This window comes from Pinus tabuliformis, chromosome X, assembly GCF_031772625.1.
Source record: "Pinus tabuliformis cultivar Carrire ecotype Pingquan chromosome X, CPIR1, whole genome shotgun sequence".
Lineage (NCBI taxonomy): Eukaryota > Viridiplantae > Streptophyta > Pinopsida > Pinales > Pinaceae > Pinus > Pinus tabuliformis.
The window spans coordinates 1247858891-1247881038 of record NC_142308.1 but is presented as its reverse complement, the minus strand read 5'-3'; the positions used below and the strand labels follow the sequence as shown (position 1 = coordinate 1247881038).

Genomic DNA, 22148 nt, shown 5'->3' with positions numbered 1-22148 from the left:
GAGGAATGAATTAGCCTAGAAATCCAATGTTCCACGAAAATTTGACTTGAATTTGTTTCAATTTTTTAGTACATAAGAGGTCCAATGATTTGATTTGGAAGTTAAACATTGCTTGAAAAGTGGCTTGAGCTCTCCCAACAACTAGCATGGATAACTTTCTTCTTTGATGGAGAAGTGATGTTTGAAATAATGTTGTTAGGCTCCTCTTGCTTGACCTTGACTTCATTTGACCTTGGAATGGCTTGGAGATCTCAACGACCTCCTAAGTTGCCTCAACATTCCTCAAACTTGACAACCTCCAACGACTAGAAAAAGATGGACGCTACTCTTGTTTTTGGTCCATTGCTTGCTTTTTGTGTGGTCTTTGACCTAAAACGAGTCTTTTTTGATCCCTGAAGTGTTCCTTGCCTTGACCTCTATGTTGCTCTTCACACATGCCAGGTCACCTTACATGAACTCACAACTACCCCAAAGATGAAGCTATCCCCTCCAAAAGGTACCCTAAACTTGGAAAAGGCACTTCCGGGAGGTTGTTAAGAGCGCTTTGACTTGCAACTGCTTTCTCTTGACTTGGAGGTTGCAACAGACCCTTCTTTGCTTTGGAGGATGTGGGATGTTGCCTTCGGGAGAGAAAACACACTGTGAACTGAGGCTACCAAGAAGAATGATGGCCATGGCCAAAGAGGTGTGCATACACAAGGAGATGATCCATGTGGGGAACAAAGAGGTGTGTTGGAATAGGGAAAAGTACAAAATAGGTGGTCATCTTTACAAGGCTAAAGAACAGCAAGTGCTCCCATAAATCATGAGTCTAGAGGTGCACTAGAATAAAGGGAAAATGGGTGAAAAAGTACAATAAGCAATCACCTTCACTAGGGTAAAGAACAAGTACTCCCATAAATCATGGGTCCTAGTAGGTCCACCTCCATGATGCCCACATATCACCCAAAGACATAAAAGATGTCCAACAAAGCACGGCGATACCACCCACCAAGGGCATGTCACATTGCCATAAAAACAAGCACCATGAAGATGAAGCTAAAAAAACCAACCATAATTGTCCACCATCGAGATCTAGGAGGCACTTTACTAAACACACCCACATGGCCTTATAGGGTTATTACTCGCACACATTTAGGCTTATAAATGGTGTGCTGAAAATTTCTAGATTACCTCAGCTGAAAGAGGTGTAACAGTCCACTCGAAACATTGGATGTTTCATAATCTTCTAAACAGTTTCTTGCAAAAAGGATTAGCAACACAATTTATCAAAGTTGTCCTTTACCTTGTTTTAAGAACTAAGAGTTGGCCTATGGGTTCTGGTGTGATTTAGATGATATTCTTCTTTGCGATGTTGGGGGAAAATTTGAATACGTGGTCAATTTGACTTTGTGGAAATGTGTGTTTTGTGTCACTAATTTTTTTCCACGTTGCCATGCTTTCACCCTTCAGCCTGCAGGTGAGAATGAGGGAGCCCCAACTAACAATTGACTCACAAGAAGTGAACATGTTATAAGTGGGATTTAAACTGCATGGGGAGAATAACAACTTCCCCTCTCTACCACTTGAGCTACACCCAACTGATGTGCTATATGTCAATAATACACACAATCACTAGACTTCCTCAAGACAACCATATAATCAAGATATAGTGTTTTATCAGCCACTGATATTAAACTATTTTTCTCATGTATATTTTCGAGAAAGGTAGAAACATCTCCAACAAAATTAGAGATCTAAAAGCATCTCAATGTATTTTGTAAGAGTATTTTGGAACCAAAAAATTTACGTATCTTGAAAATGGTCACGTGAGGCTGTTTCCACCAGATGTTTCTAAATATCAACGAACACCTCTTGTAAAAACAAATTTTATATGCTTTGCAGTCTTCCAATTTTATTAAGAGAGTCATTTTCATGTTTCTAACCTCAACTATTTTCCATGTTTACATTTTACATGGTGCTACAACATATTGTGCATCGTAATCTTGCAATATTATGCAATGTTTTAAAGAAAACCTTGTCACCTTCTGTCTCATTCAAAGAACAAATATTCCAATCCCATGGATGTGATGGCTGACTTAGGTTGCACTAGATAAATATTGAGAGTGATATAATTATAGTTCTTCAAGTTTCTTAGTTTCACATTTTCTTATCCTCTCCAAAGCATTACTGCGATGACCAAGATTCAATATCTAACCTCAAGCTCTAGCAAGACTCGGAGCCCACAGACAGTTTTTATTGGACAGGCACTTTCCTACAATTCATGCTGTTACTGCAAATAGGTAAAGTTAAAATGTTCTACTTGAGAAGATAATAAGATACATGCATAATTTAGTTTGCTTACTATGGTTCTCCAAATTGAGCATAACTCATTATTTTCAAAAACAAAATTACAGTTGAATGCAAATTACACATCTTATTACATACAAAGCATGGCAACATCACTGCAAAAATATACTAGTGCCAATGTAATAAGGCCTCCGTGGGCCAGTTTTTCCCTTTTATCAATATGATACTTGTTTCCATATAAAGTTGTCCACAGAGAACCATTAACTCTCCACTCACACTCTTCCATGATATCATCATGCTTTATACAGCACAATTCTTTTTGAAGCTTTCTGTTATACTTTCTACAGTCTCTTCTGTCGAGACACTTTTTGATCGTTCAAATGAAACAACTCATTTTTACACTAGATCGAAAGAAAACCTGGAGAGCTGCTGTGGAATACTTGAGATTTCTGGACCATATTTCTGCATTCAAGTTTGCACCATTAGAAGATCATTGATGTGCATTATGTCAGCAAGCATATCGATTGAAGATACAAAACAAAGAACAGTGCAAAATCCAAATAAAATGCAATTTTAAAAGGTTTTGCATGTTTGCAAATTTACCTCAACATTATCAAAGAGTTCGAACAATGGAACAGCAAGAATTTTCAAGTTCTTGGGTACTTCAAAGCATTGGTTTTCAGATAAATGAACAACATATATCTTCTTGCATTCCTGCAAGAAAAGATATAATATTCAGCAGAAAGTTCCATATTTAGGTTACAATCGAGCTGATTAACAATCCTCTTTGTACCTTTGGTTTATTGATATGCGGTGGACAATATGGATACATCAAAGTCTCAAAATTGGGCCTCCACCACACTCCAACACACTCTCCAATCTGCAAAAAGCAGCCAATGCCTAGCAGTTGAATAGGTCCAGCTATCCAAAGGTCATAAAAATAATAGAAAATATCTGTTAAAAATAAACATGCTGATTACTAAGCATAACATAACATAGTACACTTGAGAAGTTCCAAATTTTAGAGTTAACATAGATCTATCTAAACCTTGGATTTATTAAGTACCAACTGCAAACTTGGTGTAAACTTAGGTTTTATGTCTTAAAAAACCCAGGTGCAAACTTAGACATCATCTTTTCCTTTTATTTTTATTTTAGTTAGTTTGCGTTACATGTGACATGGACATCTCTTCCCCGCAGGCTATAAGAGCACTGAAAGACCAAAGAAGTGTTGTGGAAAATATTAATTTTAGCATCAAGACACTAAAGATACAGAAAACATGTTATAACTTGTGAATCTAAGCTATTATCTATGTTAAATTCATCACATTATGCACCTAACCCCTATTAAATTAGGGAAAACATATGTAAGATGGTTCAGCCATGTAAAATCGAAATAACAAGATGAATTAGTGAAGCCCTGTTGTGGACTTAGGCACTTGGTTCATCCTCGCGATACAGACAGTGATGTTCAAACTAAGAGTACTATTTTTCTTAATTGAACTGACAAAGTACTGACAAACCTCTGTGAAAGAGAATAAGAAACAAAGTTGTAAGCCAAGTGATTGAAAGGTGGCAATCAAACAGAAAGCTTGGTGATTGTGTTTTATGTTTCTTTTGACTACTGTATGGCTGCTTTTTTGCTTCATTTTCACCATTATATAGATAATAGATTGCGTGATGAAATTCAAAATACTGTGTATCTGCAAAGCAAACATAATATAAGCACATAAGAGGAAAAAATGAAGATGGGAGAATTGCGCGCCTCTGATTTACTCAATAGTACATATTTATTGTTGAGAGTCAATGTTCATTTTGTTCACAACTTAAGCATTTTTTTTTGAAGAATATTGTTGTTGAAATGTACTGTAGCCGAGAAATAGACGAAGGGAGCTCTGCCAGAATTCTTCATACATGAAGCTCAGAGCATTGATGACCTTGTACTGGTTTCCTTAATTTCCCATCGCTATTGCCTTAGTTCACTTCTCTCACAGCCTTGTAGTGAGGTGGCTCAAGGTGGCCTTTCCTCCCTTCCATAAGGTGTGAGGAGGGTTTAATATGACAATCCCTCGACCCAATGTTGAGTTCACTAGTACTAATATTCCAGAACTCTAGTTATTCAAAGAGGAGGTGAACGATAATCATGGTTCCACCAAAGGCACCGAGGAAATTCATCCCTAAAATTTTCCACAAGGTATTGAAATTCCTCTCAATGAATCCCTATTCTCTGGATGAATATGTTGACTGTTGGTATATGTGTTAATCTCGACCTGCACACATTGCCTGTATATTTTTTTGGCTGAATACCATCCAAGTCCATCATTAAGGCTTGGGTTAAGGAACTCTAGGAGCCACATAGCTAGCTCTGTACAATCACCTAACTTGACAGAAGGTTTTTTTTAGTTCACATTTAAGGAGGAAACCCATTGTGTTGCCATTGCTGCTTGTGGTCTTTGCATCTATCATAACAACCTAGTCATCCTAATCATTGCTGAAAAAATTGGAATTGGAAAAAAATCGGCAAGGATTTGGAATACAACTTCTTGGCAACATCAAGGCAAGAAATAAGCAAGCTGCAACAAGCATTAAAAAATACAAAATAAATTCATGTTTTTCAAATTTATAAACATATAAACCAATGACAACATCAAATAAACACATTGGCATGTAAATATGGAAAAAAACACCAATATATTTAATGTAGTGGATGCCAAATAAAATATAAATAATAAAACATCAAAGAAAGTCGACACTGAATCCAAAACCCTGATATCTGACCAATCAAGAACTCAAAAGTGAATAATTAGTACAAAAACATCAAATAAATAAATGTATCTCATCATCATAGGTCATCTACAATGACAAATCTAGCAGCTAGCTATCTAGCATCAAACCCCTCTTCCCCTAATACAAGTAAAGGTCGTGGCTCACTTGCCACTAGAAAGTCCCACATCATTTGTCTGACATCAACTAGTGGGTGTAGCTATATCAATTTGTGTAGAAGCTGAGGCTGATGTTGCCACATCACCCTCCATGATGTCAAAGGGCTCCTCTAAGCTTGCTAATCCTTCCTTGCCCCCTACACCTGTCGGTATTGCTCCTCTAACCACGCAAGTTCCTTCCCAAGAATAGGTACCTCGTACTTCACCCTCCAATTAGACAATATATTAATATTGTCCAAGGAAATGACATCCACATTAGGTATTTTCTCTAGCTGCCTCATCCACAATTGGAGACTAGTAAATATATACCAAATGATTAAGATGTGGGAAATCCAATCTGTAAGAGGGCCATAATAAATTGAATGAGTTGTGAGGGTAGGGTCATAAATTATAATAATTGTAATTTCTTAGTTGAAGTTCTAATCTATTGTGCTTCTTTGAGTGTATTTTTCCAAACAAACTCCAATTTCCCTCACATATATGTCCCTGGCTGAGAACTCGAATGGCAAATTTTCATAAAATGGTGCTATTACATTGTAATTTCACCACCAAATATCTACAACAAATAAAAAAAGACTTAAATAGAATTTCATTATAGTGGAAAAATATGGAATAGATACATTTCATTACCATGACTGCTTTTCGGTCACACTGACTGGGTGCTCCCTCTGACACTAAAATAGATCTTGCTGTGGAAATCCTGGTTGCTTCTTCTGCCACTGTTGCTTTCTCTATCACATGAGTCCTTATGCTCCTCAAAGCCTTGAGGTAGCTTTATGTACACTTCTTCTTCCTCAATTACTCCATTGAGGAAAAGCGGTCTCCACATCCACCTGATGCAATTTCCAAAGCAATAGAGATAATAATTTTAATATAAGTGTACCTAACAACTGGATCAAATGTCTCTTCATAGTCCTCTCCCTCTTTCTAGAAGAATCATTGAATCTCACTTTGTACTTCTTTATGTTGCCATCAATTGCATGCTTGATCTTGTAGATCTACTTGGAGGTCATTACTGACTTCTTCTTAGGTCTCCACATCATTCTTCATGCTGGCGTTCTTCAAATTTGCTAGCATGCTTGCTCTCTCTGAACTAGAATCTCTTCTGGTCATTAGACATGATTCTAGATGTCAATACAATTTTTCCCTCTTGAGCACAAATCATTGATCCTGGGAGAATCCTCTTGCCACAAAGTTTGGTTTGTTCTTCCCAATGCTTTCATACTACCAAAGACTTAGCAGCCTTTACGATGTACCTGGAACCCTCATTAGGAGGTCATGGAAGAAATGATTATGACCCAACAAAAGAAACAAAGACAAGAGGCGAAATAATAGTAAAACAATAATAATTAGGGAAGAAAGATATAAAGTACTTATCTTTTGATTTGAGGATTGTAGGGAATTTGTCAACTCCCTCTTGATCATCCATCTGTAGACTCATCATTCCTTGTCCTCATCACCAACTACTAATGCACCTTGCCTTTTCTTCCTTACACGAACTAGAGTTTCTTCATTCAACTTCCTTGCATGAACTAGGGTTTCTTCATTCAATTTCCTTGCATGAGCTAGGGTTTCTTCATTTAGTTGAATCTTCAATCTACGTCTAGGTTTTATCAACAAACCCTAGGGCTTTCTCATTCAAGACTTCTTAACATTATAGGGTTTACAAACCCTACTTCTAGTTCTTGTACCAAGCTACATATTCTGATCTCTGGTCAAGTGAATCTTAAAATAATAAAATCATAAAAGACACAACTTTCGACCTGCAAGAAAGTAATTTGATGGCCCTGCATTCTTTAGTCCTACAACTAAGTCAATAGGTCTTGTTCAAGGATTTTACAAATCCTTAGGACTTCAATACAAGTTGTAACTTTCAATTTCTCTTCTAGGTCTTCTTTGCCTCACTTTACTACCTTACTTTCCATGTTGTCCATCTGACAATCTTTTTCTGCTTCAGATATTCCAGGTCCAACTCTTTCTATTTTTGAGGTCCTCTGTAATTTGGACTACTATACATAGACCCCAACTGTTTCTGCGAATCAGAACATGTATCTCATATCATCAACGAGTTCAGTTTGTTCTTGTATATGAACTAGATTGATTCCAGGTCACATTAGTCTTCAATTTTATCCAAAGCTTGCAAAGAATTTGACCAAAACATTCCATTATATACATCATAAGAATAGTTTGAGCTGCCATACTGTTGTTTACAATCAGAAACTTGTGTAGTGGACTATTTAGTGTGTCTAATGTTCTTTTGTTGCAAGCCACTCCTTGCATACAAATTTCGTAGACAGATACACCCTTTTGAAAAAAAAACTCTCCCTTTCCAAACTTGTTCAACTTTATACACCAATCCAACTTATCAAGCTAGTCACTTAACATTTCAAGTCTTCTCTTAGAGTCATCCAATAGCAAGCTTAATTTCTTTGTCATCCCAGGCTCAAACTGCAACTACTAACATTCTATAGTATTCAATTTCATAACTGTCCTCCAATTCTTTTATAAGGACCCCTTCTTTACTCATACAATGTAGTTCTCAAACTTTGACACTTTCCTTTCAACTTGGTCTGCAACTTAGTTGACACTCTTTATATTCTAAGGATTTCAATTCAAGGAATTTCCTAGGCCTTTCGACTTTTTTTTATCGCCCTCTGAGGTCTCTCGACCTCCTTTTGTCTACGTCCTTCCTCAAACATGTTGTGGCCTAGTCCTAAGGGCTTTCGGCCTACTAAGAGATGGATTTCGGTCCTGAACCTTGGGCTTTGGCCCTCTTCATATACACAAATAACCTTGGCTAAAAACACAGACAAATCTTGGCCTCCTTTGGAGCATATTTCGTCCTTTCAATTGCAAGCAGAGTCTGGACTAGGGCTTCTTTTCATTAGGATAATCTTCAAATTGTGTGAGAGAACAAGCCCTAGAGGACGACTTCAAACAGTTTAACTTAGTCAAGATTCAAGGCTGCTCTTTTACCCATGCTTTGATACCATGTTGATTTTTCAATTCTATACTGATAATTACTTCTAATGATTCCTTAATTTAATCCTTCTTGAGTTTACATTCATCATTAAGCAATTACAAAAAAGATCTCAACGTCGACAAAGTATGATTATTACTGTGGATACTCTGAAATACAACTCAACAGAAATTAACCACAGAAGTCAAAAATCCAGAAACAATAATTGTTGAGAAATCTAGGGAAGCATATAGTTTGATTTCTCTTAACTTGATTCCTCTTATACTTTGACAAGTTATTGTGATTATATTAGTTCTTCATCAGTATTGTTATGTTCTTTTCATCATCAAGACAAATGCCAAACAAGAAGATCACAAATGCAACAATAGGACACCAGAGATAGGCTCCAAGCCAGGGGAAAACCCATTCAAACTCTTCTACTAGTAGAACCAAGTCAAATGAGCAAACCAAGACCTTGACCAAGACCCCCCTCCATCCATCAAGTCAACCTCTTATGAAGATAAGTCAAACTTCCCAAGTCAACACAAGTCTGCTCCTTAGAAACAAGTCAACAAGGTCTCCCTCAGTTCTACGATTTCGCTGTTCTATTACAGACTAAGCCCTGCAACTTTATTGCTCCATTACAGATTGCAACTTCATTGTTCCATCACAAACTTGACCTTGCAACTTCGCTACTCCATCTCGACCCTGTAGTAGCTTTGCAATACTTCGATTCTGTGGCAGAAAGACAATTTTTTCGGCTCTCATTCATTAGATAAGTATCTTCTTTTTTTTGTTATGCCTTTCCTTCTTTCTTTTGGTTTCTTTGCATCCTTATTCCTCACTTGGAAGCTTGCAGATCAAACTTGCACTTGCTTGTCTTCTTTTAGGTCGAATGCTAGGGTATTTATAGTGGTTTCAATTTGTTCTTGAGGCCGACATGAATAGTAGGCACACTGACTTGATGGTGGAGGTGTAGATGGCTAAATTATATCAAATAATTTTCTTTCTTTGAAACAAAGAGTCTATTAAGGGTTTATAATATAATAACAATGACACAAACCTATAAGCCTTCAATGGAGGCTTGACCTAGAAACATAAAGCATGAAACCCATGTTAAATTTTTTCTTTCTTTTATAATTTTCTTTTCTTTTGACAATTACATTATGAATCAAATACAATTAAGAAAACCCACACTAGTTACATTTCTCAACAATAATGACGGTAGGATCATAAAGAGATAGCCAAACACAAAAGACACAAAGTTTTACCCTGGGAAAACCCAACCTCAGGAAAAACCCAACAACCTCTTCGTAGAGAAATTATTCAATTCAACAAGAGATACAATCTGATTTTCCAGTCAAAATAAAGTCAAACTGCCTAGCAAACAAGCCCATGTCAAACTTGGTCAAACTGAGAAACTTCGGCCTCCTTTTCTTACACAACATTTCAATTTGTTCCATAGATAAAACCACATAAATACTTTGACTTTCTCCACACGTGTGAGGACAATCTGAGGTCAAACAGATATGAAGAATGGTTTGAACAGATTTTGGTCTTCTTCTCTTCCTTTTTCTTCACATTGTGAACATAAACATATATTGATGATGATCTGAATTGGTGCTTTGAAGTGGATAACGAGTGGCCTTTAAATAGTGAATTCATGAGCCTGAAATAGTGTGTCTGTACACTGAGTCGACCTGTCCTTATGCTAGGCCGAATTGAATTTTGGAAGCAAATTAATTCAAAATTTAAATTTAAAATTTCTTCTTTTGATTTCCCTTAAGTAGGTTGCTTGAATATCGACCGTAGCTACCAAAAATCAACAAAATCCCCACTTCATTCCCTACGATTTTGGCAACATGGTATTTTGAGTAGTTGATTCTATCAAACATTTCCACTCTACATAGCTTGTAATTCGACCTCATTCTATTATGATTGTCATATGGTAGACCGTACTTTCACATTTGATCCAATAGCTTTGGCATTTTGAAATTTTCAATGCACTAATTAAATTTTTAAACGTATGGCACAAAACAAATGGGGAAATTTAGAATCTAGATCGACAAAAAACTTAAAGAATGCTACAATTAAAATATCATAGCTACATAATTGTTAAATCTCCCATTAAAAAGGGCAAAAGAGGTATATCTAATAGACATTCTAAACCCTATACTAAATCTTGAAAAGAAAGAAAATAAAGGCACAAAATTTTCTACATACATGAGAATATGGATATGGTAGATCAGAGTAAATCCCCACTCCACAAATGCTTACTTGATGGCATTGAAAACTATAGATTTCCCCTTGTTTGTTTGATTGAAAATAGTCATAATATTCTCAGAGCTCAATCTGTTGAAATTTTGATGTTCTATGCTGCTCTTACAATCACTTAAATCCAGAACTTCTTTATGCTGCAAAATAAATTAAGTAATTGTAGATAGAACATAAACCATATAAACCATATGCACAATGAAAGACAACCAAGAACTCAATGAAACACAGAGAAGTTAGGTCAATGACCAAGGAAAAACCCATAACGGGAAAACCCAACCAGATTCTTCTTCTAATAGAAATCAATTGTTCAGTAGAGATACAAAGTACAAAGAGAGAATGAAGAAGTTCACCCAAATCTGAAGAATATATCCGATAGCAGTAGCTGATGCAAACACTGAATCACTTTGGCTCTTCGAGATCTTCTCTTACTCTCCAAGTATCTCTCTCTCACAATCTCCTTCAAGTCTCTCCACCTCTCTCTCTCTCAAGTTCGAATTCACAATGCACAAGTAAGTGAGGTGAGATGATATGAGACACATATATATGGGAGGGGCAATGAATTATTGACATAAAGGAGAAGCAATACACATGCCTTGAAGAGGAGTTACATATGCCAAAATAGGAGTGTAACTTATGCCATAAAGGAGAGGAGTGTAACTTATGCATTTAGAAGAGAAGTGTAACTTATGCATTAAAGAGGTGTAAGAGGAATCTTTTTATGACGAGTCATTAAAGTGTGTAAGAGTGTAAAAGAGTGTAAGACGTGCGTAAGAGCATTAAAGAGAGAGAGGAATGAATCCATTAAGAGAGAGTAACATATGCATTAATTAAGGGGAGTTACATATGACATGATTGAAAGACTCGATTTTTTTTTAATAATAATAATAATAATATTGATGATTAAGCTGAAATTGAACTATTAGGATTGATTCATGATCAAAAAGGATTTTCCATTTTTTTGGACAAAAATGAAGATATTTGCGTTCTTTGCTCATCTCTACTCTGTATCATCTGGAACAATGATGTCTCACTCTAACAAAGAAGAATCATCATAGGGGAGATTCACCCATCACCCTATATTCACTTGGGGGCAATGCCACTTGCCAACATATGACAAGAATATTACACAACCAAGTCTCATCTCTGCTTGGGGGGATCCACATGTTGAAGAATCTAGGGCAATTAATGATAAAAGGATTCTTCTAGACTTGACAACAATTTGTGAAGCACTTTTTTCAATTCTTCTTGTTAGCTTGATCTTCTTCTTATTATTAGTGTATGTGTGTTTCATCAAACTGCTACCAAAACACACGAAACAAGAACACAAGATATTGGCTCTCTGCCAGGGCAAAACCTCTCTCTCTTAGAGAGGAAAACCCTTTTGTAAATTTCTCTTATTGAAGCTTCTATTGATCAATGCCAAACCCTAGACCCTTGACAAGAATATCCTCCAAGCATAAGTCAAGTCTTCGTCCTTCTTTTTCCTGCACTTTGTCCTCCTTCTTCTGGCACGTCTTTCTTCTTTCATTGGCACTTCATTCTTCTTTCAGCAATTGATAGTAGTCTTCATTATACTTGCTCCAGAAGATATATTCTTCTTTGATTCTTAGTAGGCTCCTTCACATATGAAGGGTACCTTATTTTCTTTCCAACAGAGCACCTTCTTAAGGTATAGTTGCAGACTTGCTGTGACAGCAGTGCAACCCTATTTCCTTGCACGTGTGAGGGGATACCTTATGAAAGTGACCTCTTCCTTCTTCGCTTGAGTAGGAGGCCTTATAGGCCTATGTTTCTAGCCCAAACTATGAGAGATATGTGACGTGGTAGAGGGATGCTATGACAGAAAATAAACCCTCTCTTTCTCGCACGTGTGACTATAATTTGACCTTAGAACAAACTTCCAAGGCTCAGTTTTGTTTCCTCCTTCTTCGCTGCACTAGAGGCTGTAGAATTTCTCATTGTAGATCAACAGATTATGCAATATACTAAAGCAAAATACTAGATCTACTTCTACAACAAACTTGCCAAAGCTTAATCGATTATGAGCAAGATCAAATAGAACACATATAACTGAGAAAGAGAAAGCAATCACACATGAACACAGAAGAATACTTTGGGGAAAGCCTCAGCTAAGAAACCCCAATCTCTGTAATATCATACAAGTAGAAATATGTCCGGATTACACAGCTTTAGCTCACAAGCTATCTAGCTCTCAGTACAATCCTACAATGCTGCTCATAGACTGAATAGACACAACATATGCCTTCCTCAGTCCTCCAAGCCTCCTATTTCCTTGCGCAGTTTCTCCTGGGTCCTCCAGCTGCAACCTGTGTGATTTTCACCTCACACACAACACTGACCTTTGAAATAACTGCACAAACCTGAAGGAGATAATTCCTTCTGCATGGATGAGTTTCCTTTATAGGAAAAATCCTCCAACTGATAGTACAATGTCCCTTCCTCTGATCTCAACTGGGTCTCTGACTGAACTGACATGCATGAGTTATTTATGAGAGAATATTCAGTTATCTGGAGAGCAGCAGTTATATGCATGCAAGCATTAACTAACTGAACTCACAATTAATTCAACAAATTGTTGGAACTAATCTAACTGGACTTGACTCAGTTAACTGAGCCAACTAGTTACAACTCAATATTACAACTCATCCTTATCTCTTTAACTGATGGATAAATTCCTCAATCAATGGGATAACTGTTGCATGTCCTCACATAGACTTCATGTTTGATTTTCTCTAACCAATTAACTCAAGATGAGTTAATTAATTATTTTACAAACAACTGCTAAGATCAAATTCGAACTTTTACTTCTCTATTTTAGTTCAGAGACTAACTAAAATAAGAATCCATCCCGAAATGCTATTTATAGCAATGCTATTTTTAGCACTTCCATTTTTCATTCCTTGTTGCTATGTCCAACACTGGTATCCAAACTGCTATTTATTATAGTGCTATTTTTAGCACTTCTATTTTTAACATTTCTTGTTGCCATTTTCAACAGAGGTTCCCTTTCCTCGTCTTTCTTCACCCTTTTCTCGACTTCCTTTCTTGTTGATTTTAGAGATGCTTGATGCTTGTCGTTGGAGGTATGGAAAACCTCTATATATAGAGGTTTGTCCCTCCTTTAGGCCGACTTGACTTTTATACTTCGGATTTGATTGTTTGGTGATGTCGTTGTGTTTGGTCAATTTAGTGTATTCTAAATTGCTATTTAAAATGTCAATCCGGGATTCGTAAACTGACGAAGTGAAGTGTACTATATGTACTAGATAACCATTTCCTTAGTCTTTTGTCGTTTTTGAGTTTTCTAGTTTGTTTTTGGATTTATCTTTTCCTAATGTGTGATGGCAAAAATGAAAGTTAAGTGTGGATGGTGATGGTGATTTCTACAGTGATTTCCCCAAACTTAAAAGTGATCAAAGAGAAAGCTTTAAAACAACTGTAATGAAATCAATTCTTAAGAGGAAGTAAATGTATCAAACAGTGAACTAATGACAATGGCCCAGTATCCTTGCTGCTGAATGAAAAGAAAGTAAAAACTGAACTTAAAGCAACTCAAATTAAAAGCAAAGCAGCTAATTCACACTACTTCAACTCTTCAGATCCTTTACCCTTCAACTCAATCTACCTTGTGGGAAGCAATCATGAACAAGTCAAGTAATATGATATCTAAATGGCAAGAAATTAAATTGCATAAAAGAAACTAATCACACTACTTCAACTCTTCAGATCCTTTACCCTTCAGCTCAATCTACCTTATGGGAAGCAATCATGAATAAGTCTAAGCAATATGATAACTAAGTGGCAAGAAATTAAACTGCATAAAGGAAACTAATCACACTACTTCAACTCTTCAGATCCTTTACCCTTCAGCTCAATCTACCTTGTGGGAAGCAATCATGAACAAGTTTAAGCAATATGATAACTAAATCACACTACAATAAGTAATATTCTGATTCCTTACTAATAGAGTCACTTGACTATAGAAAGAAACCATAAACAAATGAGTAGTATGATGTCTAAGTAGCAGAAAAAGAAATAAGCAAATCACAACTTGAAAAAGGACAGTGCTGGAATTAAACTTCAGAAAATGGAAATTAGCAGGAAGGACAAGATGATCTCATATGTCAATAGTTATCAAAAAGATGAAAATTTGCCCGGGCTGCCTAAAAAAACCTGCAGAAAAACGTTGATCAGCTGACAGCTATAAGAAAACAAAAGTGAAAATATAAACAGCAGTGAATTAAAAACATCAAAACAACATGTTATATACAAGCTAGTAATTATAAAAACAGAAACATAATAAAATCAAATGACAACTATACAGGGCTTTAGTGCGCAGGGGCCCTCTGCCACCTCAGCCAGTCAACGAATAGTCACAAGAACGAGCTCAAGAAAGTAGTCTTCTCATGTATTAAAGCAGCAACAACATATAAAACAGAGTACAGTGGGGTGACAATAGAAAACAGTTCAAAAATTACATTCCAAAAAGCTTCTTTACAGCGTTCATCAACGCATTATTTATAATGAAAAAGTGCTGAACTGACTAACTGAATCCTATGCTATTAACTGCGTTGCCAAAGACACGTAGATCTCCTCAGCCGAGATCTAGCGTAACTGTCATCATGCCTATTAAATCTTCGGAGTGGTAGCTGTTGGATTCAGGTTACGGGGATGATCTCCAGGTGTGCCGATGTCTCCGTGGGCTGAGGACTGGGCCACGTAAACTCTCACGTGCTCCAAATAGAGACGTGCCACCGCTAAATACCTTGGTTGGCTTTGCCTTTGACCCTCGTTGACCGTGACCTTCTATGGATGATTTGCCAGATTTGAAGGGACACGTTCCATGTACCCATCACCTGTAGCTTGCCCATGTGGCTCGTTTCTTCATAGGACACCTGTAGCATAGCTTTTAACAAAATAGCTGCGGAATCCTGTGCTGGCTGCGGAAACTGACAAGTTTCCGCAGCTGCCTGAACAAAAATCTAAACCAAACAACAGTCATAAGCATAGTTAGAAAACCATGTCAGAAGCTCTTTTTAGACTATAATGCAATGATTTAACAGCTTGATGGATGAAGTAAGTGGGAAAAAGAAGGCTGAGAGGGTGTATAGGAAGATGCAGGTTTGAGGCTCAACACGTTGCATGGAGGAGACTTGTGACTTTGCTTGGAGGTATTCTTTTGACTCTAATACAAGTATATACATATGGTGTAACATGCCCTTAAGGGTCTTCATCATTTCTTTTGACTCTTTGACTTCCCTATAACACCTTAACATGTGCTAGACCTATTCAATGAGCAAGAAACTCATTGATATAAATAACAAAAATAATATTTCTTTTCCTTTATAAATACAAATATCAAATTACATTTATGAAGACCAAACCTAGTTACATTTTTTTCAACACTCCCTCTTAACTAGGGAGGTATTCATAAATCATTACAAGGTGTTTGACTATTTTTTCAATCTTGAAGAATTCACATAAGAGAAACCGGATTGGAAATCCATCTATTATAGCATCATAGTAACCAACATTGTTTTATAGCAAGGCCTTGATTAACAACTCTACCTCTCATAAGATCATAGCACAATGTTGGCGAGACCAATGATTTATAGACACCTTTATCATTGTCTCTCAAGGTACATACCCACCTAGGTGTTCACTGAGTATGACCTTCTAGGACTATTCTTGTCTTGGGTTCCCAACCCTCAAAGAATATTGGTCCTCTTGCCTACTCTTATCTTGGATGCCCTACACATCCTCAAAGAGCATCGAATGCCAAATGATTACCCAATCCTCCATTCTTTCTTCCAAAGTGAAGACAAGAATGTTGTGTCTATCTCTTCCTCTCAATTGGCGAAGGTATGCCCAAGTTTCCTTTGACAAAGAACTCACTCAAGCTCCTTTGTAATTAGGAACTTTCTCAAGCTCCCTCTTAGCTAGGGACTTGTCCATTCATCAACAACTTCTTCTCCATGGGTCCTTCAGCTATTGGATCTTCTTCTTCCTTTGATGTCATGAAGTTTTGTTGAGCTTCTTCTTTGTAGGGCATCCACCATCGATCACTTTCCTTCCTAGTTTGTTATGTCATTTCTTCCTTTGTGGAAATTGGCCTTCTTGATATATGTCAGGATCTTTCGTCATCTGGCTACTCCTTTGTCATTTGACTATATTTCAGAATGTGTATCATATGGATGCTTAGTTATGCCCATCTTTTCCAATACTTCGATTTGGTAGCCCTTCTTGAATTCATCCTGATATTAATTCATCAAATAGTGCTTTGCTGGATGGCCTTCTGTTAATTTTTGGTATGTTCTATGCTAGAGCAATTTATTTAAATTTTCACAGTTAGCAATCACATCAGCATTAAGATAAACTGCAGATAGAACACAAATATAAATCGTAGAAGACAAGCCAAGACAAGAGGACACAAGATGTGGCGCTAGCTAGGGACAAACCCCACAATGTGTGGGGAAACCCTTGATCAATTCTTCTTTTATGTTCTTCAAAGTTCAGCACACAGAGAGAGATAGTACAATTACAATAGACGTCAACACTTTGACTTATCTAGATCTAGCATAGATCATTTCGTATAACGATGAGATTAGTTGAAGACATTCTGCTTCAACTGATTCTCCAAGGTGATGGCTTCACCTATCATAGTCCTACATCCAGGTCCACTTGCTGCATCACTGCATATGACGCCATGCTGCAATAGTTGTGATTATCATCATGCAGCCCATGTCCATGATCTTATCATGCTGCTGCCCTTCATGTTCATGATCTTATAACGCTGCCTATGCATGTTGTCCTATATGTCCATGATCTCATGCTGCCCTTTATGTCCATGATCTCATTCATCATCAAGCTACTATACATGTATATGATTAACGTGATCCTTGTCACTGTTCTTTGAAACATGATGAGACTGTCGTATGCCAAGGATCTCTTGACCATCATTGAAATCTATTTCATTATCAGAGTTATGCCAGGACTTGAAACTTCTAACATAGTCTTCATTGAGCCGAGAGAATAGATCTATCATGCTGTTCATTGTGCTGCTACAGGTATGCCACCTTGTGTAACAGTGACACCTTCATACTGCGTAAGATATTCCTTTTGGTAGCTACAGGCCTCCCTTCTAACTGCGGCCAGATCTCTTTGACTTGCTGCGTATTTACCCTCATGTATAAGGGCAATCTTAAACATGGACTACGTTCTGCGTATAAGTGTCCCTCATACCAGCGTATTAGAGTTTCTATGACCAACGTATAACAGGTATCCTTTGCGTGAACTGGACTGCGTGTATCTTTTGCATGAACAGGACTGCGAGTATCCTTTGCATGAACAGGACTGCAGCTTCACGCCTTAACTGCGGCTTCACCTCCTCATGACTATGGTTATGACAATTGGCATGAATCTCTATCTTGTATATGACTTCTTCATCGTTAGTGGCTTCCTCATCCAAATCTTTCTCTTTCTTGATTATGGCTTTCTCAGTTGTAACATCGTCCAGCTCAATTCCGAAGTCAAAGCAGAGTTCCTCAAATTGTTCCTGACTGTAAGTCTTTCCTAGAACTTTGAACAGGCGATCCCGCCCGACACTGATGATCAGCATGATAAGCAACCGGAATAAGTCCTGCTCAAGTTATTCATAGAGCCGAAGACTTTGAAACCCTACAAGGAAACGTCGGATACTCTGCAACTAATCTTGCCGGAATTTTCTTTGCTTTGCATGCAGCCAGTTATTTTTGTGTCTCATGCGCGTATTAAGTGTACAACGTAAATGACACCATGAACATCAAATGAGCGTACGAGTTCATTGATGTGCGTAGTTGCTCCATTGCCAACGTTCATTCTATGCGTAGTTGCTCCATATCTGTGTGAGAGCTAGGGCATCATGAATGTTGTGTGTATACTGTGGATATATACATATCCTCATTGTTTGCATATGTGCTATTAACAGCGTAATAGTCTCCAGCATGAACAGTGTGCAATGCCTCATTATTAACGGTGTATAGATCTCCATGAACAGCGTAATAATGTCTTCCTTGATTTGTGGCTAAGTGTCTCAGCATTGACTTGGGGCATCCTTCATTAGTGTCTCTCCTTCTCCAAAAATCCAAGACGTGGAGAGGAGATCACATGAAGAATCTGTGTCACTAATGACTCCAAATCCTCTCTTATTTATACTAAAAACGTAGAGGTTGAATAGACACGTCGGTTGGCTTTTGAGCCTACATAAGATGCTGGTCGGCTTGATAATAATTCCATAATCAAAGTAAATTTATATCTCCATAAATACTTATTGGAATTGGATGATCTTTAGATCAATCCTACACCTCTCGACGAGAGGGATCCAATAAAAATATCAGCTGCCATAAATAAGCTGACCCACATGGAGTTTGGTCCTAGTTGCCAATTTAACACTCCCTCTCAACTAGGGAGAACTCCATCCGGTGATCCATAAGTCCAACTGTACTATCTCTGCCATCAGTGCCCTGCACTGCTTTGCCCAACTTTGCTCAGCTCTGCTATGCTCTGCTGGCTCTGCTAGCTCTACTTTGCTCTGCTCAGCTCTGTTGGCTCTGCTCTGCTCTGCTCAGCTCAACTCTGCTGGCTCTACTCTGCTCAGCTCTGCTTGCTCTGCTCTGCTCAGCTCAACTCTGCTAGCTCCGCTCTGCTCTGCCGAACCATGAAGAAGAAGAATTGATCGAGAATGTCTCATAACATTCTCCATTGACCCGAAGTCAGTCTCAGAGTGCGTAACACTGGTCCCAGACCAGTCTCAACCGACCCAAAGTTAGCGTCATAGTGGGTACCACTCCTACCACTGGTCCCAGACCAGTATCGCAGGCTTAGAGAGGGTATCACTGGTCCCAAACCAGTCTCAACCGACCCAAAGTCAGCGTCATAGTATGTACCACTCTCACTGGTCCCAGACTAGTCCTGCACTGACACGAAGTCAGTCTCAGAGTATGTACCACTGGTCCCAGACCAGTCTCAACTGACCCAAAGTCAGCGTCATAGTGTGGTACAACTCCTACCACTGGGCCCAGACCAGTATCATTGATCCCAGATCAATGGAGGTCATCCTAGCGTAGGGAGTACGGTAGATACAATGATGCGTCCATTGGTACTATTATGGTCCCTAACTTCATTTCCCTGCTCATTGATCAGATGAGAGGTACTTCCCATGAGTCCCAGACTGCATGGGTAGGATGCCTTGACAGGAGAACTAATCAATCCTGTCCTCATAGGAGAACACATCAATCTTGCTACAATCGCCATGGAGAACACATCAATCCAGGCCTCACAGAAGAACTAATCATCCTGCTACACAGGAGAGCGAATCATCCTGTTTTACAAGAGAGCGAATCATCTAGTTCTAGTGCGCACCACCAGGGGAGGGTGAGTCACCCTGTGGTGGTATGTTGCTCCAGTAAGAACCGCAAGCCCCCCAGAGCTCCCAGAGCTCAATGTATGCAACATGCAAGACCCTTTTACAAAGATCTCTCGACAACTCCAAGTCGTTCAGGAAAATCACAAATTTGATCTTTCCCCGGGGCTCCTCTGACCTGTACATCATCTCAGTGAGATGGAGCCTCCTTGCTCATCGACTTACCATATCCTAGATAAGGTAGTATCTGACGTCTATCAGCGGGAGCAATTGTCAAATATAGGATTCCTCAATAATTGAATCCCACCTCTGGTCGTTACAGAGAATCAAAGTGGTATGTGATCAAAATAGCTCACTGAAGAGCTTCCCCAACCAGGCAGCTTCATACGAGATCATACTCGTAGATATGTATCTAGTCTCGGCGGTGCTTATGGCAACTAACTTCTGCTTCCTACTCATCCCTTATATCGAAGCAAAATCCAAAGAGAAACAACACTAAGAAGTGCTCCAGTGATCCTCCACACTACCTGCCTAATCAGCATTCGAATAATCATGCAATTTCATATTTCCGGCAATGTATCTCAATCCATGAGAGATTGTGTCCTGAAGACATCTCAGAAGATTCTTGGCACCAATCTAGTGAGGCTCAACCAAATATGAGCTCACACTCAAAACATATGTTCAGACGGAGGTTTGCCAAGAACATCAATGCGAATGAGTTTTAGAAACTCAGAGGCATTTCCCAAATCAAGTCCAACATCACTATCATATAACCTCTCAAAGTTAAGATCCTCGAGGTAGTCACAGGCTAGCAGTTTATCTTTCCACATTCGGAATCCAACTCCCTCTGTCTTCTACAAATGAGAGGGTCTACACCTGTCAGACATAGGTGCCGGTATGAGAGGTCTGTCATCCACAACCTTCGTATGCTTTGGTTCGATTTCACTCCTAGTGAATCTCAGCTTCATCAGACAGCTGCTGATCCTCTCATACTATGCCCGGGTGTCTTGCTTCAAGCCATAGAGGGCTTTCTTCTACCTGTATACATGAGATTCCCGTTCAAGAATCTCAAACTCCACGGGTTGTTTCAAACCTGTGGACCTGCTACATGAGGGGAATGGTCCCCTTGTAAGATTTTCCTTCGGTACATTTCAAACATGTACTTTCATGCTCTTTTTGAATTCAAGCTTCCTAGTCACCATCTGAATCACAGACCTTCGGTGCTATGTGTCAATGGACATGGTCCACAGTGGACTTCTTGCAACTTTATACAACCTTGAACTCAAAAAACATCTTCGAAAATTCAATTTTCAAACACGTACCTTTCCATTGACAAATGCCACCATAAAACCTTTGACTTCCATTCCCTTTTCAGGATAGATGGCATCGGCTCCAAGTGTAATCCCACGATTGTTTCCATCTCTATTAAATTAGAGAGTGCACCCTTCTATCCGATGAAGTGCCTTGAAGCACTGCAATCAATATGCCAGATTCCCAAAGAATCTGAAGGAGAGGGCCAATACAAGATAACACATCTTTATCAGAAACAATATTTGATTCTTCTTACCTGGGTTCCATGCTTCCTTGAAGAGTCGGTCATGTCTTTGATGACCTGCATCTCTGTCATTCGGACACTCCTTCGCATAAGGGTCGAACTCATAACCAAGACATCTACCTTTCCATCCACCCTTAGATCTGTACTTCCCAATGAAGTGATCTTAAGGTATGCCATCAGAAATTTCTGTTGCGTCATTTTAATAACATTCTCTGCTTCAACTTCACTCTAGGTGAATTATGAAGAACCCATTGATCCTTTTGTCTTGTCCCAACTGACTTTGGTGATTGCTCTTTCATTCTTGCTTGGGCATTGTCTTCACCTCAGCTCTGATACCATGTTAATTTTTGGTATGTTCTATGCTAGAGCAATTTATTTAAATTTTCACAGTTAGCAATCACATCAGCATTAAGATAAACTGCAGATAGAACACAAATATAAATCGTAGAAGACAAGCCAAGACAAGAGGACACAAGATGTGGCGCTAGCTAGGGACAAACCCCACAATGTGTGGGGAAACCCTTGATCAATTCTTCTTTTATGTGTATAACGATGAGATCAATTGAAGACATTCTGCTTCAACTGATTCTCCAAGGTGACGGCTTCACCTATCATAGTACTACATCCAGGTCCACTTGCTGCATCACTGCATATGACGCCATGCTGCAATAGTTGTGATTATCATCATGCAGCCCATGTCCATGA

The 22148-nt window shown here is 38.4% G+C and overlaps 1 protein-coding gene across 1 annotated transcript in view; it reads right to left on the bottom strand.

Moving 5' to 3' along the window:
• Positions 1-2346: 2346 nt before the first annotated feature.
• Positions 2347-22148, bottom strand: part of LOC149144496 (pre-mRNA cleavage factor Im 25 kDa subunit 2-like) — a 58321-nt gene continuing 38519 nt past the window's right edge. The window contains exons 6-8 of the mRNA XM_089446560.1: positions 3083-3169; positions 2893-3003; positions 2347-2751 (exon numbers count right to left, since the gene is read on the bottom strand). Coding sequence (XP_089302686.1) covers positions 2686-2751; positions 2893-3003; positions 3083-3169 — 264 coding nt within the window. The 3' untranslated portion in view covers positions 2347-2685. The remainder of the gene's footprint in view (positions 2752-2892; positions 3004-3082; positions 3170-22148) is intronic.